Source organism: Trachurus japonicus, chromosome 19 (genome assembly GCF_045865225.1).
Source record: "Trachurus japonicus isolate A0001 chromosome 19, Traja_1.0".
In the NCBI taxonomy this organism is placed as follows: Eukaryota; Metazoa; Chordata; class Actinopteri; order Carangiformes; family Carangidae; genus Trachurus; species Trachurus japonicus.
Window position 1 is genome coordinate 12,928,478 of NC_140925.1, and position 15,662 is coordinate 12,944,139.

Sequence of the window (15,662 nt, forward strand, 5' to 3'; positions counted from 1 at the left end):
CCTGGACACTGAGAACAACAACAACAATGGAAACAGCAACAACACAGGAGGAGGAGTGTGCGGTGGAGAGAGCGTTGGCGGTGGAGGAGGAGGAGGAGGAGGAGGAGGCGTTCGAGGAGAGATGGACGGCACTGTTTCATCATCTTCATCTGGGGAGGAGGACGAGGAGCTGCTGGTGGAGAGGATGAAGCAGCAGACTTTATCTCCTCTGTCGCCCCACACCCCCGTGTCTGCAGTGGTGGTGGAGAGGGGGAATGGCGGCGGCGGCGGCGGCGGGGGCGGGGGGGCCAAGGTGGGGATGATGGAGCCGGGCATCAACGGCGGCGGCCACCACTACGTGTCCGTCTCCACCAACAGCTCCGTGTCGTCCACCAACAGCTCGGCGTCGTCCACCAACAGCTACGACCGCGTGCCGCGAGAAAACAGTTCGCCGGGCGGCCACATGCTGGTGGCCACGCCCATCGAGATCTGTGTGTAACCTCACAACACACACACACACCCACAAACACACACAGTTTTTTTTACCTCTCATCAAAAAACATAGATGTGCATGCATGGAAAAAAGACACAAGACATTACTAACAGCTATGTATCCTGTTGTACACACGGTGGACAGAGGACGTCCTCGTCAGCTCATTCACGCCTCACAGAGGAAAAAAAAACTAAAAGAGACAAATTGCTTCCATTAGAGATTTGGTCACTAAAACAACCTGAGGAGACCAAGTCCAAAACATCTTTCTTAAAGCAATACTACAGACAGAGAGTGTCAGAAAGCTGAGCGTCAGAGGATTTGTATTTTTGAAGATGACAAAAACAATTCGAGGAAAATCTTTGAAAAAAAAAAAAAAAAATAGATGAATGAGTGGTGGTTTTAAATGTTTGCCACAAATGTGTGTGTGTTACTGTGTGTTCTGTATGTTCCCCAAAAGGAGTGGATTTATTGTGCTTTGAGAGTTATATTATTTATTTGGATCTAAAAATATTTTTTATATATTTTTTCTGTTGGACTTCATGTTGTAGTTTGGTGTTGAGACCAAATCCACCTGTGTGCAGCGCAGTCGGCTCATGTACACGTGCAGTAGAGATCAGAGGTTAGCTAACAGGAGCTGTGACCGGTGGTTTCTACGACTACCAGGGGTGTCAATCAAAAGAGTTTCATCATGATACCATATCATATCGATTCAACTGACCATGACCCAGTGTCTGCAGATATCATATCAAGTCTGTCACCATACCAGTGGCGTGCACAGACTTTCTGAAGGACAGGGGTGAAAAGAAAAAAAAAGGGCACAGAGCTCGTCCTCGTCACTGAAGAGGGCACTTTATCACCATACGATTGTGATTTGATTTGATTCAGGGATGTGATCAATATCAGTTTTCACCTTCTTAAAGGGAAACTGAAAGAAAAATGTATAATCTATTTGAGTAGGAATTCATGTGACCCTTACTTCTATTTAGAGTCTTAATGCTATTGACTCATTGATCGCTGGTCATTGACATATTGATATATACACCCCTAGTTTCCTCTGGTCGATGGATGTGGACTGAGAAGGTTTCTGATGTCTGTGTTCTTCGTGACAAACATATCTGCTTCACTGTTTTACTCACCCTTGAAATTCAAACCTCAGTTTCTATTTCTTATGTTTGTATCGAACTTTGAATGCAAAGTATCGTCTGAAAAGAAAAGAGTAATGTAATGAGTAATGAGTATCATCAGATAATCTTTCTTTGTTTGTAATTCGGTGATGAAAAAAACTGGTGTCAGAGTCAAAAAACATCAACAGTCTATTTTTGTTATCACTGTTTTATTCAAAGTCAAAATCACACATGGTTTATTCCCAAAACTTAGTCACATTTTACCAGAGTCGATATATGGACGTTTTTATCTGTTAAATTACAAATGACTTGAGGATCTTCTGATGATATCCAGACCACAAACCATCACTTCACTTCTCCAAATGAATCTAAAAAAAAATCACAGGACATGTGACAGAGCAACTCTTTTATAAACTGCATGATAAAGTAGCTCAAACTTACCTTTACCAGAAATTTGACCGGAGCTTTATGGAATATATACAGGAAAAAAAAGAATCATAAAATGTTATGTTGTGGAATTTTTGCTGTAGCATCACTGTCCTGAACTCTGGAGACATTTTAGGGCTAAAAAAAAAAATTGAACAATAATTAGTTTCTGTTGAGTGTGTAGTATTTGTCTTGCTGTTAAACTCCTGCTCTCATCTCAGCATCCACTGGAACAGAACAAAAGCAAAGAGAGAGGTTTTCATTTAAAGTCACTGTCATGAGGTTGTGTGGCACAGATGTTTTTTTTAACCACTGAACAGTAAACAGGTCATCCACTCTTCTTCTTGACTGATCAGCTGAAGAACCAGACGTGGAGCGTGGGCTCATGTACAGGAACAGTTTTCTGTTCTGTGTGTTGTTTTCCAGACCTAAACCTGCATGAGTGTGTCTTGCTGAAGTCGTGTTGTAGAATCTGCTCAGTGTCTGTAGATGTAGTGTAGCACCACATGTTTCTTTTTACCCTCAGCTCACATCTGGCTGGCTGGGCCTGCTCCAGCTCTCCCCGGTATACAGTGAGAAAAACCTGCTCGGATCGCGTTCCCTCACAAAGCTGCTCCCCGGGATCAGCCGGCGAGTATGCAAATGACCGCATCTTGTGACAAAATCTCTGACCTCATCAGCGGCCTTCTGACTCAGAACAATGGAGCAGCCTGACACAGACACGGTGGTCACGCTGTGTGCGTCCCATCAGCCAGCTGCAGACGGTGCAGGGAGGTTTTTCACGTGACGTGTGAAGAGGAGGAGGTGTAACAGGCCTGTGTCACTCTGCTCTGCATCAACCAGTCACCATATACAAGACAGGGTCACCCACCCACTCACTAATGTTATTTGTTCAAATGAATTCCAATGTCCCACATAGCCTGATTATTAGATATATATCTGATATTCAGAAATATCAATTATCATTGCAGTATTTCCTTCCATATACAATGTTTTCAGAAAATTAGGAAAAAAGAAACTGCAATATCATAGGCTATAATCAGATATTACACCACCTGGACTGGATGTACAGCGATATTAGATTTTGGATGTTGCCCAATCCTGTTCCTCTGTTCTTCCACTACTCCACTTCGCATCAAACAGGGTTCCCACTTGTCCTGGAAAACCTGGAAAATGGTTGACCAATTTTCCAGTCATGGAAAACACATGGAAAATGAGAAAAAAAAGTCAAATGTCCTGGAAAAGCTTCAGTTGTCCTGGAAAATTCTTTACCACATCAGCTACCAGAGCTCTATTTGCCGTTTTCAGACCTCACTAAGGATTTATTTTCTAAAAAAGTGCCTAGTGAGAAAACTAGAGACTTTGAGTTGATGAGTGTTTCCAGTATTGGACCCCATGTTTGTGTTGTTCTATGATAAATTCATAGGAATTTCTAGGCATGTACTGTAAGATATTATTGCATAATTTAGAGCCATAGACTGCACATCTTTAAATCAGACTTCTGGGGCTGGGAGAGGAAGAAACATAGAAACAAAAATGTACAAAATAAGGTACAACTGTCGAAAAGGACACTTCTCCAAAGCATGAACGGGACAGAGGATGTATAATAACATGTCTGTCAGACTGGAGCCGCTGAAAATGTCCTGGAAAAGTCCTGAAAATGATTTCAAGAAAAGAGTGGGAACCCTGTCAAGCTACCATCTGACTTCAGATCTGATGCTAACATAACCACTTTTATTTTGAAAAGGCCACCCTGACCCTGACCACAGTGCATCATCATCTGTCACCCTGTTTCAGAGTAGAAGGCAGTGCCTTCTGTGCCTTACATGGATCATTTTCCATTTGTTACCATGTTGGAGCAGACTGCAGGTCCACACCTATGATGTGGGTGAACAACATCCTCCTGGTCCATCTCAATATCTTGTTGCTAGGTAATACAAATCACAGAATAGGCGTGGCCATTGTCCATGACGACGGTTTGAGTGGAACCAAGAAAACAACAGGAGCAGAAACCAACAACAAATGAGGTTTGATTTTAAATCTCTACGTTGGAGCAAAAACTGGGACAAGTCAGAACCTGCTGCAGCTGAGGACACCTGAGCTCCGAGAAAGGATGAGTCACACCACTCTAGAAATTATGGGATGTGTATTTTCCCCCCCTCCCCTCTCCTCCTCCTCCTAATGCCTGAGTCAGTCCGCGCTGCCTCCTCCACTCACCCAGAACACTGTTGTAATGGAGTGTCAGTGTTTCTGTCCAGTGACACATTTCACAGCATCATCATCACTTCACTGTGGCGTTTAGTGAGTAGATGACCACAGCACTAGAACTTGTACCTGGTTCTGTCTTTGCAATACAACTGTCTTCCTGTGAACTGACATTTAGTCAATAAAATGAGAATTCTTGTTCAAATTCTGGTGTTAGAACTTGATGAGTCCTCTGTGGCGGGTTATGAAACAGATATGCAATGAAAACTCCCTAATATAATACATGTCCCCTTATTAGTCCAGGCAAAATGGCGTTTTCTGACAGACTAATTGTAACAGAATGTTTTTCACCATACATCATTTCTATGAGGTGTCCAGAACAATATACTAAAAGTCCTAAGAAATCCTAGTTGGGGAAATATGTGTAATTCTCATCCATCCAAGATTGATTTACTGTATAAAGTCTATGGTGCCAATAAGGCCAGAAAACAATACACCCAAAGGGGCTATTTTTTCCCTTTACTCCTACCACAATGAAACTTTTCACAATGAAAGTATTCATGAAATGTAACATTTTTTGTATTACAAGTTTCTTTGAAAATGAGCCATACACTAATGGAATACGCCCAAAATACACCCGAATAGGATTTTTTTTTTCCCTTTACTCCTACCAAAATGAAACTTCACACAATGAAAGTATACATGGAAAGTAACATTTTTTGTACAAGTTTCTTGGAAAATGAATTTGAATATGCAAATGACTAATTGAGTTATGGTCAAGAAGCCATAAAGTCGCAAGCAGTAAAAACAGGGGCCCTAACCCTAACCCTGTTACAATTAGTTCTATTTTTGGGTCCAAAATGAGCTAGATTGCCTGGACTATTATATTGTAAATATAATGAATTATTCTATATTCTGGTCTACAGTTTACACACTCACACACATACTATATAGTTCTGTCTTTGATTCATTCGTCAGTCACCAAACAACTCACACAAAAAACCACAACGTTGAACAAAATATTTATTTTTGACAATTACATGATCTCCGACACTCTGAGGTGAGCGAGAGAGTACAAAATGTTGCCATAAAATAAAAAATAAAAATAAAAAATAAAAAGTGACAAGTTGATAGTTCTAGTCCCATGTTAAACATAAAAACACCACAGCACAGAGACACACTGAAGAGAGGTTGGAATGTGATAGTAGTGTGTACCAGGACCGAGAGGAGAACCACATCCTGCTACAGCTATCATTGCTCAAGTCAATGTGGGGGGAGGGGGGGTCACACAGAAAACAGGAAAGAGATAAAAATCGGAAAAAAAAAATTCATCTGAGATTCAGCCCTGAGATTAACACACGGACAAAATATTTTATAAAAAAAAAAATCTGAATATTTCGTTAAAAGAAAAACATTTTCCAAAAGCTGCAGAAAAAAAACTGTTCAGGCTTTCTGATAAAAAACAAAATATTTAAAAAAAACATTAACGATGGCACAAATGAAGAGAAGTGGTGTTTCCAGAATAAGGAGATCTTGGTGTGTGTGTGTGTGTGTGCTGTGCCCTGCTGCTGGTGAAACCTCCCACTGTGTGTGTGGTCTGACAACGCAACACTGCCCCCTAATGGCTGGAGTGAGAAGTACAGATGTGACACACTGGACCTCTCTAAGGTAAACAGGTGCGACCACCGGCCCCGCCCCCCACACCTGACCTGACTGCTGAAGAACTGTGGCTCTCACAGAGCTCAGTGTGCACTTGTGTGGTGGTGTGTGTGTGTGTGAGGGGGGGTGCAGTAGAGAGGGAGCTGGTGTACATCCACTGATTTGTCTTTGCACCGCTGTGAGGAGAAGACGACGTGGATTCGGCTCCTGTAGGTCAGGTAAGGCTTCAGATGCACCTAATAGATATGAACACTAACATGAGCGCTGCTGCTGATGTAAACCAAAGACTGTCGGCCGCCGCTCAGTGGCCACACATCCTGTTACAGTGTAGTGGAGTAGTGGCTGTGTGAGGCACCGACAGCCGGTCCAGGCCTCTGAGCTCAAGAAAAAAAATCACATGTTGGCATCATGATGTCGGACTGGTCCCTGAACGTCCCACAGCAACATCAGAGTGTGTAACAGGTGGAGGCGTCGGGCTACATCCACACTACCAGCTCTCAGACTCAAAACAAGCTTTTAGCTTCCACATCCACACTAACACATCACAATCATGTAGACAGGGCCGGTGTAAACAGGAAGTAGATTGTCCACTTTGCAGTCAATTAGTTGAAAAAAAAAAAAAGAAATAAAAAAAAAAAGAATAATACTCCGAACAGGGAACAGCGAAGACACCGAGGTCAGTAAGACTTCATTCATCATGTTTTCATCCAGTCACACTACAAACTCAAACGGGATCAGCAGCGTTTCTGTTTTCTTGGAGAAGAGAAGCTTTTCAAATCAAAGTGTAGTTGTGTAGACGGAGCTGGAGAAGGTAATACTGCAGCTGGAGCAGAGGACCGCAGGTGTTCAAGTGCCACTCCAAAGTGCTTCTTGCAATAATACATTCAAACACAAACTGTTGAGTTCCCTCAACACCAACGGGGCCCGTCGTTCTGTGCGAGTGCGATCGGCCTCGTTCCCCAGGAAACTCAACTTAATGCCGTGTGTGATCCGGAGACGTGCTGTTTTTACATGGAACCCTGTTGTGTTGATAACGTCCAATCAAGTACCTTGTCCCGCCCACTTCCTGTCTCCTCGACTGGCCTGAAATTTCAACACTAAACTGCTTCAGCAATAACTTAAAAACACACACACAATCAAACCTCTTTGATGAACTCCTAAAGAAGCCAATAAGAAACTCCATGAATAAATAAACCAAATATAATCAAATACTTAGAAATCTTTTAAAAAATTAAATATCTTTGATTATTATTCATATCTAATCCAGGAAAAAAATCCTCATAAATAACTACACAAATGACAAATTCAGCATGTTACTTTAAGTGAAGTCTGGTGACTGGGCTGCTCCAGCCACAGCATCGGGGGTTAACAGTGCAGCTCAAGGGCAGAGGGTGAAGTTAAGGTTGGTGGGTGCTAGCTGTCAGTCAGAAGGACCCTGGTCCACTGTCACCATGGTTACCAGCAGGAGGGGGGACAAGAGCCACTGCAGGATGCTGCAGGTGAGTGTCTGGAAGAAGAGAACAAAGCCGTGATTCATTACACACACACACACACTCACTGAGCTGACAGCGATGCACATTAAAGCCACACACACACACAGGGTGAGGAGGCGTTCACTGACCTCATGGCGCCTCTGCTCAGTGTGTCACCTGTCGTCCCACCTGCTCCCTGGAGGGGTCTTCAATGTCTTGTTCTGAGGAACAGAAGGTCAGTTAAAGGACGATTCAGGGCAAATTCAACCTGGGGATGTAGCTTCGTGGTATTTTAGGTCTAACAGAATTAATCTGAAGATTTTCTTTTTAATGTCTTCTGTTCTGCAGTAGTTCTGTCTGTCCCTGCATCGCCACGGCAGCGATGAATGGGAGCAGACCGATCTTACGCTGTTTAGGCTGTTTACATCCCACAAAACCTCGTGAAGTCTCACGTGTGAGTCAAGTTGGCACACTCAGTATGTTTACAGGTAGAATAAACAACATCCAGACTTACTCTGACTGCTACCAAGACGTTGTGGCTCCGAGTTGATATCCTCATACGCTCACGCAAGACTTTGAATTACAGCTCTGTTTACAAACATGTCGGCTTTCTTGAAGTGAACAAACAGAAACCTTGGTGTATGTTTGAAGACATCTGACACTGTCTGTGGAAAAAATATGCGGTTTTGAGGGATGTAAACAGCCTAAACAGGTAAGATCGGTCTGCTCCCATTCATTGCTGCCATGGCGATGCGGGGACAGACAGAACTACTGCAGAACGAAAATCTTCAGACTCTTCAGATCTTCGGGAAACTACAGCCCCAGGTTGAATTTGCCCGGAACTGCCCTTTAGCCACAGTCACAGTCTCTGTTGCCATCCAACAAACAGCAGCAGAGACCTTTCTAAACAGGCAGTCACACTCACCTTGTGCTTTTTACACTTCATGGAGAAGTTCTCTTCATTAAGAACACAGTCTGCTGGAAAACACAACAGGGACAAGGTGAATGTCTTCAGGTGGAAACCAGCCTTTGTCAGTTTGGACAGATGTGTGTTTGAGTTAAAGGCTGTCAACGGTGCGCGAATAAGTTCATATTTACAAATGAACAAGAGTGAGCGGTGTTCATACTGGCCAAGGTGAACTCTGCTCATGTTTTAGGGCATGATGCATGTCGTCTCCATGGACACGGCCCAGAATCAATGCTATGTTTCTTCATATACAGTGTACTTGAACTCCAGCTTGTTATTCACTTTCAGCAGAATAATCGTTACGGAAATAATGAAAGTAATGGCAAACAAACACTGCATATCTCCAAAATCAGGCAGGTTTCCAGGATGCCAAGTAGCCTACTCATTTTAATGTAACAACTGCCGATGAGAACCGGTGTCAAAAAGGAAAAACTGGAGAAAAAAAAACAACAAAAAAAACGATCACGGACTTCATGATCGATTACCATGGCAACGAACAAAGCTTCGAATTTTTTGGGTCAGCCCTAAGAATAAAACACATTTCTTTAGATGATCTTCTCAGAGCTGTGGTCGTCCCTGCTTTTTCATCTTTTCCTCCCACTTTTAGTCAACACAATATTCTACACCTGTTGTTGTACTCAGTTCAGGTTTTACTATTGGAGGCAAAAATCTCAGACTTGAGCAGAGAACCTGTAGAACATATATGCTGTAACCATGTTTCTATCCACTTGTCGGTCCAATTATCTGAAGATCAATAAAAATATTATTGTGAATAATACCAGTTCAAGTTCGTTTCCATCTCCAGGGCTTGAAATTCGCTTTTTTTCCCCCAGTGGCGCTGTCTTTATGGGTGAAGAACACACGCATGTCCGCCCAACTTTAACACTGTTTCCTGCCTATCTAAGGTGATTTTGGCCACCACCTAAATGGTTACAGCACCCATGGGGGGCCGTTTAGATGTAGCGTCTTGCACCAACTCCCCGTTTAAAAGGAGAAGGAAGCCTGCATGTGGAAAGACGTCGCCTCCGAGATGTAGAATGTGTATTTTAGAAGAGAAACACACAGACATATCCTGATTTTCAGCCTCCTTTCCTATTAAATAGAGGGGGGAACAATATCTGAAAGTACAACTGTCAAGCCAGGGAAAACCCTGTAACACTGAGTTTGCTACCTGAGTATTATAGGCTACCCCAGCATGTGACAAATAAACCTTTCAACTGCTGTGTAGTTGCAGCATCATTTATATCTGAAGCATAACATATAGGCTAATATAGATATTTGGATGGAATATGATTAGTGAGTGCACTTGGACTTACTTGACTCCAGAGCACACCTGTAGTGGTACTTGTTGGGACAGCCTTTGAAGAAGCAGCCCAGCGTGGCGCCTGGATCACAGCATGCTGTACACACCTGAGAACACAGCAGACACCAGGTGGATCAAGAGCCTGAAAACTGATCTGGAGTATGTTTAGTCTTACATGGATCATATAATGCAGGACGAGTACTGTTTGCTCTGTGATTAAAAGATGTCAAACACAGAAACTGCTGTTCATCAGTCAGCAAAAGGCTGCATTCCTTCACCTCTATGGCCTGCAGGTTAGTATAGTAATCAAAACACTCACTTCATTCACTGATGAAATGTACACACTGCCTACTAGCAGCCATGTCTGCACTGAAGAGTTGCACTGTTTCCTTCTATAGTAAGTCCTGTTAAATTAATGTTCACTAATGTTACTGCTTTTGGCTTCATTTTAAATGTAAACATGAATATATTATTAATAAAACTAAAATATCTAGAAATGAATATCAAATCAAATTGGATCAGTAAATCAATAGTGATACCCAGCCCTACAGGTACATATTAAAACATAAACAGTTCTTGTCTGTCTCCGTCATAGCGACCTCAGAAAACAATTATGACATCATTTGACACTAATGGTTTTTATATTTTTCATGACTCTATATAAACAAGGATTTAACCTGAAACTAGTCAGAGGCAGATAACAATGAACCAGTGATTCTAGTTTCTAACTGACTTCAGAACATACACCAGACTGAGAAAAATAACCTTCAGACTATTGTTAAATGATCTGGGTCCCTCCACCCAGTTCACAGCATTTTGCCAAATAATAAACAAGCGGGTGTGAAAACGTGACCTCCCCAGTGGAGGTAGTTCTTCATTCTCATGGTCTCACCCCTCCTTTCATATGATAACACACCACAGGCTGTTAGAGGCACAGACAAAAAGTCAAGACGATTCATATTTTCCTCTTTACTCCCTTACAGCCCCACAACATCTCCCTGTGGCATTATGTGAAAACTATATATTTTTCCCTCATCAAACTAAAACACTGGTGGACAAGTTGTGACCTGCACATTCACTACACTATGAAATAATGTATAATTATGTAACATTATGACATATGAAGCAAATACTTGAAACTACTTATTATGAGTTTGATGAGGGAAAGCCAGAAATACCGCACATCAAGCAGAGCTCATGTCTCTGCCCCGCCGTCCTAAAAACAGCCTCGACAATTAAAGCTAATGAACCTACTGCTAAGACTATAGGGATTATGGCAATAGGTGACTTTGCTGAAATGTTGAGTTATCCCTTTAACATGACAGGTTGAAGTACAGCTTTACCGTCTCTTGTGCCATCTTGACTGCCTCTTCCAGTCCGTAGACTTTGCCCTTCACCAGGAACACTCCCGCAGACCAGATCCCGCAGTCTTCGTGGAGCCAGAACTCGCAGGGCTCCAGCGGCAGCACCGGGGGGCTGTACCAGTCCTCCACTTCCACAGAGCTGCCGTCTAATCGAGGCTGCTTGGCTGCGGGGCTGCCGTCGCCCTGGCCCTCCGCCGATGATGCCTGAGCCCCCGGCCTGTGGGACCACAGCGAGCGCGGACCGGCGCTCTTCCTCTTCCCGCCTCTGGCGCCGCAGGACGAAGAGACGTCCGAGTCGCTGTAGTCGTCCTCGTTCTCTTTGAGGTCCGTCGCGCTGGCCGGTGTTTTGCCGCTCGGCCGGTAGCCCTCGGGGTAGTAGGGGCCGTGGAGGTCCCCCAGGTCGATGGCGTTGGCCGACTGCCCGCACAGGCAGCAGACCAGGGAGCGCTGGTGCTTGCTCTGCATGGACACCCGGCCCAGCTGGAGACACGAGGTGCTGGGTACGACTGCAGAGATGAAGCCACCGGGGTGACCCTGCTGCTGCTGCTGCTGTTGCCCCTGGCCTTTTTTGTGTTGCCCCCTCACCTCCTCAGGGTAGTTGATGACAGTACAGAGTGACGGTGAGGACTGCTGCCGCTCCACACGGACGAATGGAGAGAAGCTGTCCAACCTCAGGTCCCTTTTCTCCTCCTTGTAGTTGAGGTACCTCAACTTGATCTCTGGCTCTTTGGGGGAGAACATGGAGGCGGCGGACTGCACACCTTTGTGTTTCTTTCTCCTCCTCTTGGGAGTGTGAGCTGCTTTTGTCTTGGCAGTGGGGGGTGTTTTGCTACCTGCAGCCTTGCCCTTGACTTTCCCTGGACTCTTCTTTGGAGACTTTGCCGGTGGCGGCGGTGGAGAGGACAATCTAGACACATGACTTTCCTCTAGAAGTTCAGTGTTCTGGAGCTCCGGCTCCTTCTTTGAGTTCTTGTGCAGAGCAGCCTGAGGACTCGACTGTGATGAGGGTGTCCGCTTTGACCTTCCGGGGACGGTCTGTGGTGAGTGGACAGGAAGAGAAACGTCCTCTGATTCTCTCTTTGACCTCCTGTGCACAGTAAACTGAGGACTTTTTGGATGCGTGCCACTGTGTGACTTTCTAGAATGACTTAGGGTTTCAGGATCAGAGGTAGAGCCTTTGCAGCTGTCAGTGTTAATATTCTTAGAATTGTCCCTTTTCCCTGGACTTCCTGCTTTTTGTTTGACTGTGTTCACTGAGACAGATGGCCTCCTACCCCCCCTCTTCTTAGGACTGGCCGTGTTGTTATCACCGGTTACTGATTGGGAAGCGGCTTTCTTACTGGTGCGTACGCATCCTGACACTTTGTACTTGCTTGAGTTTATGTTCATGACTATGGCCTCTAACCGCGTCCCTCTGCTGGAACGCGGCGGCAGCTTTTTCTGCTTTAAAGTCCTTTGCACAGCCTTTGCATTCCCATTCATGTGGGGGGTGACAGTCTCGGGTTTTTCATCTGAAATGTCCAACACACAAACATCATCCGTCAAATCAATCAGAGGCTCTATCACGGCCTTCCGCCTACGTACCGCCGGCTTTTTTTCCTCTTTTGACTCCAACACTGTGGTAGTATTGCTGATGCCGGAGGCCGACTGAACGGCAGCGTCCTCTGCGCCCGAGACGTCCAATACGATGACCTCTTCGCTCTCTAGATAAGGGGTGTCTGCGCTGGGGGAGCTGGAGGCCTGAGGCAGGATGAACACATCCTCCACATCATCCAGTGAGGTAGCGGAGGGGGAGACGGGGTCCTCCAGAGGACTGACGTACTCCCTGCTCAGTGTAGAGCGGTCTCTAGCACGCACACTGTCCACGGGGACAACTGGGTCCTGTTTACTTGACATGACTACGAGCAACTCAGAGCCTCCCCCCTCATCGGTCTCTACTGTGGTGGGGTAGACGGCCTCTGGGGAGGATTCAACACCTTCTCCTGAACTTGTCTGACTGTCACCTCCACCGTTCTCCAAACACCTGCTGCTTTCCAAAGAAAGGCCGCATTCCACTTTCTGTTCCACCCGTTTGTCCTCATCTATGGAAATTACTCCCCCGTTCACCTCATGAAGCTCCTGTGTTGGACACACTCCCCCATCGTCCTCTGGTCCCACTTGAGCCTGAGACTGCAACAGTTCCGTCTGAGTGGCGAGGTCGACCGGACCCTCGGCCTGCTCCACGTAATGCTGGTGAGCGCTCAGCGAGTACCCGGTCTCCCCGAGCCCGTTATCGGAGTCACACGGGGGGTGGAGGGAGAACTTGCTCATGGGCTGGATGCCACACAGAGGGGAGTGTTGAGACAGGGAGTCTTGGGTGGAGAAGACGTGAGACCTGCTCACGTAGGACAGGGTGACCGTAGTGTGGGAGAAGGCATTGTCTGGTTGGATATGATCCCCTGATTGGAGCATGATGTCCGAGGAGCCGGCATCCGGAAAAGCTAATCCTGGATTGCCGGTCCCGGAGTTCGGGTACCAGCCCGGGTTCTTCACCATCTGCAGGGACGTGGTGTTGAGGACACATTCTTCACCTTTCCTGGTCAGATCGATCACAGCGGGGAGGCTGGAGGTGGAGAGGTCCTGAGGCTGTAGATCATCTAAGCTCCCAGCTGCCTGCTCCATAACAACTGCAACAGATGGAAGAGGGCAACAAACATGAGTGTCAAGTCTGTCCGTAAAAAAAAAGCATGACCAGACACAAACACTTCCCCCAGTGGATTCTTCACGTACAAAGGTCACAGATAAACAACTTCAGACCACAAAGCCCCTCAACCCGCCTACTGTGTCATCCATCCCAGAATAAAGTTAAAGCACAGGTAGTAACACAGCACTGACATTAGCTCCTACACTGACGTGTGACGTGAAATTTCATTAACGTTGCAGAGCAAAGTCGGGATGAAATGACAATTTAAGTTAGAAATCATTTTAACATAACTGGATGTTAAGTTGTAAGGTTCAGGGGGAAATACCTGGGACAACCGGCGGACTTTTTTACTACCAACGTTAAAGAGTCAGGTGGGCGAATGGGTTAGCTTAGCTTAGTTTAGCCACAGTTAACGTTAGCTGCTAGCTAGGCCCAGATTAGCTAACGTAACGTTCCCTCGACCGAACTAACAGAGAAAAACCGTCAATTTAAACGTTTTCTCGGTAATGACACAGAATTACAAACAGTTTACCAAAAAACTAATGTTTCATATGTTCAGTAGAAACTATAGTTTAATTCGGCTGACTGTTCACTCCTTCTAAGTGTCTTAATTCGGTAAAATGAGAACTTTTAAAGCTCAGTGGTCCGCACTGTCCGCCTCGGCTCACTGCGGCGGTTGGTAACTTTGTTGTACGTCCAGCTGGACCGGTTAAATCCTTCTACACCTGGGTTCAAACGGAGCTTTTATGTGCTGTATTAACGTTACACAGACTCCGAATTGTACATTAGATGTTAATGGACTCCCAGCATTTATACGCTGTTATGTCTGGGTACCAAAACGGCGATGATGATCAGAGTATTGGTACACTGCAGACTACTTTTCATTGAGTTTGGTTTCAACGCTCTCTCCGTGGAAGAGAGCGGTGCGCAGCGGGGCAAGGCCCGGCTGCATGGAACAAAGACAGAGCGGAGGGAGCGCGCTGCATAGAGGCTGCAGCAGCGAGCAACTTACCGGGGCGGGAGATCCACAGTACGGTGTTAAAGGTCCCGTTAATAAAGTGTCCCCCCCTGCATCTCTGTCTGTCAGCGGGCCCGTCTACTCTAACAACACCCGGAGAAACAACACGGATAGAAAGAGACAAATTAAAGATCCACACACTTTCCAGGAACACACTAACGTTACTCCGTGTCAAGTTGTTTAGAGAAGAATCTCAAACTTCCGGATCCCCTTTCACAATAAAACAATACATTTAATCGCTGATTATCATTATCTGGAACTATAATAATAAGTACAATTTAAAAATTTAATAAATGAATAAAAACACACTAAGATGTTTATTTACTGAGCTTTTTTTATTCTATTTAACTTATCAAGTCTGGACTCATTTGGACGTGAGCCAGCTGTTGCATGTGAAGCCTCAGTGAAGACAGCCAGCCCGGGCTGATGTGCTGTCTCTCTGGGGTGACGTCATGTATCCTCGTTCAGCTGGGTGCTGTCCGTGGATGTGGACGGTGTGTTGCTGTATCACTGCGGGCGACTTGACAAGTGGACGGTGGAACAGTTGTTTCTGATCTGGAGCAGAAAGGCATTATGGGAGGGAGCAGACTGGTGGGACCTGCTCCAAATGAAATGATAGACTCTGTGTCACGGCATTGCCTCATATAGTAGGCTAAGGCAGCCATGGATCTATAATACATCCATGAAGGCAGCTAAAATCCTCACATTTTAACAGTCACTGTCTGGCATATCAGTGGGTGGTGATTAAATAAATATATAAAGATAAAACAGCTCGGAGGAGGAAGACAATAAAGCAGATTAAAGGGATGTTTCAACAATTTAGTTTACAGTTCTAAAAAGCAAAATTAATTAATAGAGTGATTTATTTTATTTATCATCATAGCTCACTTGTTTCTTTCTCCACCTGTCTGGTCTGTCTGCCTGTGAAATCTAGAGCTCTGATAGATGAAGACTCATTTGGAGCATTGT

The 15,662-nt window shown here is 45.0% G+C and overlaps 2 protein-coding genes across 5 annotated transcripts in view; one reads left to right on the forward strand and one right to left on the reverse strand.

Moving 5' to 3' along the window:
- The window catches only part of bsk146 (brain specific kinase 146), an 8,648-nt gene extending 7,600 nt beyond the window's left edge, over nucleotides 1-1,048 (forward strand). For both annotated transcript variants that reach the window (XM_085761707.1, XM_085761708.1), the window contains exon 5: nucleotides 1-1,048. This exon is cut by the window's left edge and continues 332 nt beyond it. In XM_085761707.1, coding sequence (XP_085617833.1) covers nucleotides 1-478 — 478 coding nt within the window. In that variant the 3' untranslated portion in view covers nucleotides 479-1,048.
- A 5,842-nt stretch (nucleotides 1,049-6,890) lies between these two features.
- Nucleotides 6,891-14,866, reverse strand: LOC146967564 (uncharacterized). 3 transcript variants are annotated; one of them, XM_085761331.1, is made up of 6 exons: nucleotides 14,688-14,866; nucleotides 10,972-13,658; nucleotides 9,642-9,735; nucleotides 8,284-8,333; nucleotides 7,508-7,579; nucleotides 6,891-7,393 (listed from the first exon to the last, which is right to left on the reverse strand). In XM_085761331.1, the coding sequence occupies exons 2-5, from the start codon at nucleotides 13,651-13,653 to the stop codon at nucleotides 7,532-7,534; spliced, it is 2,874 nt and encodes a 957-aa protein (XP_085617457.1). In that variant the 5' UTR covers nucleotides 13,654-13,658; nucleotides 14,688-14,866; the 3' UTR covers nucleotides 6,891-7,393; nucleotides 7,508-7,531. The 3 variants fall into 3 exon arrangements, with proteins under 3 accessions (XP_085617457.1, XP_085617455.1, XP_085617456.1); XM_085761329.1 differs by having other exon boundaries at nucleotides 8,284-8,336; XM_085761330.1 differs by lacking the exon at nucleotides 14,688-14,866 and adding an exon at nucleotides 14,001-14,314 and having other exon boundaries at nucleotides 8,284-8,336.
- Nucleotides 14,867-15,662: the final 796 nt, after the last annotated feature.

What these genes read in the sequence shown, in the direction of transcription:
- LOC146967564 (XM_085761329.1), bottom strand. Translation starts at nt 13,653, where the DNA reads ATGGAGCAGGCAGCTGGGAGCTTAGATGATCTACAGCCTCAGGACCTC. An exon ending in CAGGTGTGCTCTGGAGTCAA is followed by an intron (nt 8,337 to 9,641) that starts GTAAGTCCAAGT and finishes TGTGTTTTCCAG; the next exon opens with CAGACTGTGTTCTTAATGAA. An exon ending in TGAAGTGTAAAAAGCACAAG is followed by an intron (nt 7,580 to 8,283) that starts GTGAGTGTGACT and finishes TCTGTTCCTCAG; the next exon opens with AACAAGACATTGAAGACCCC.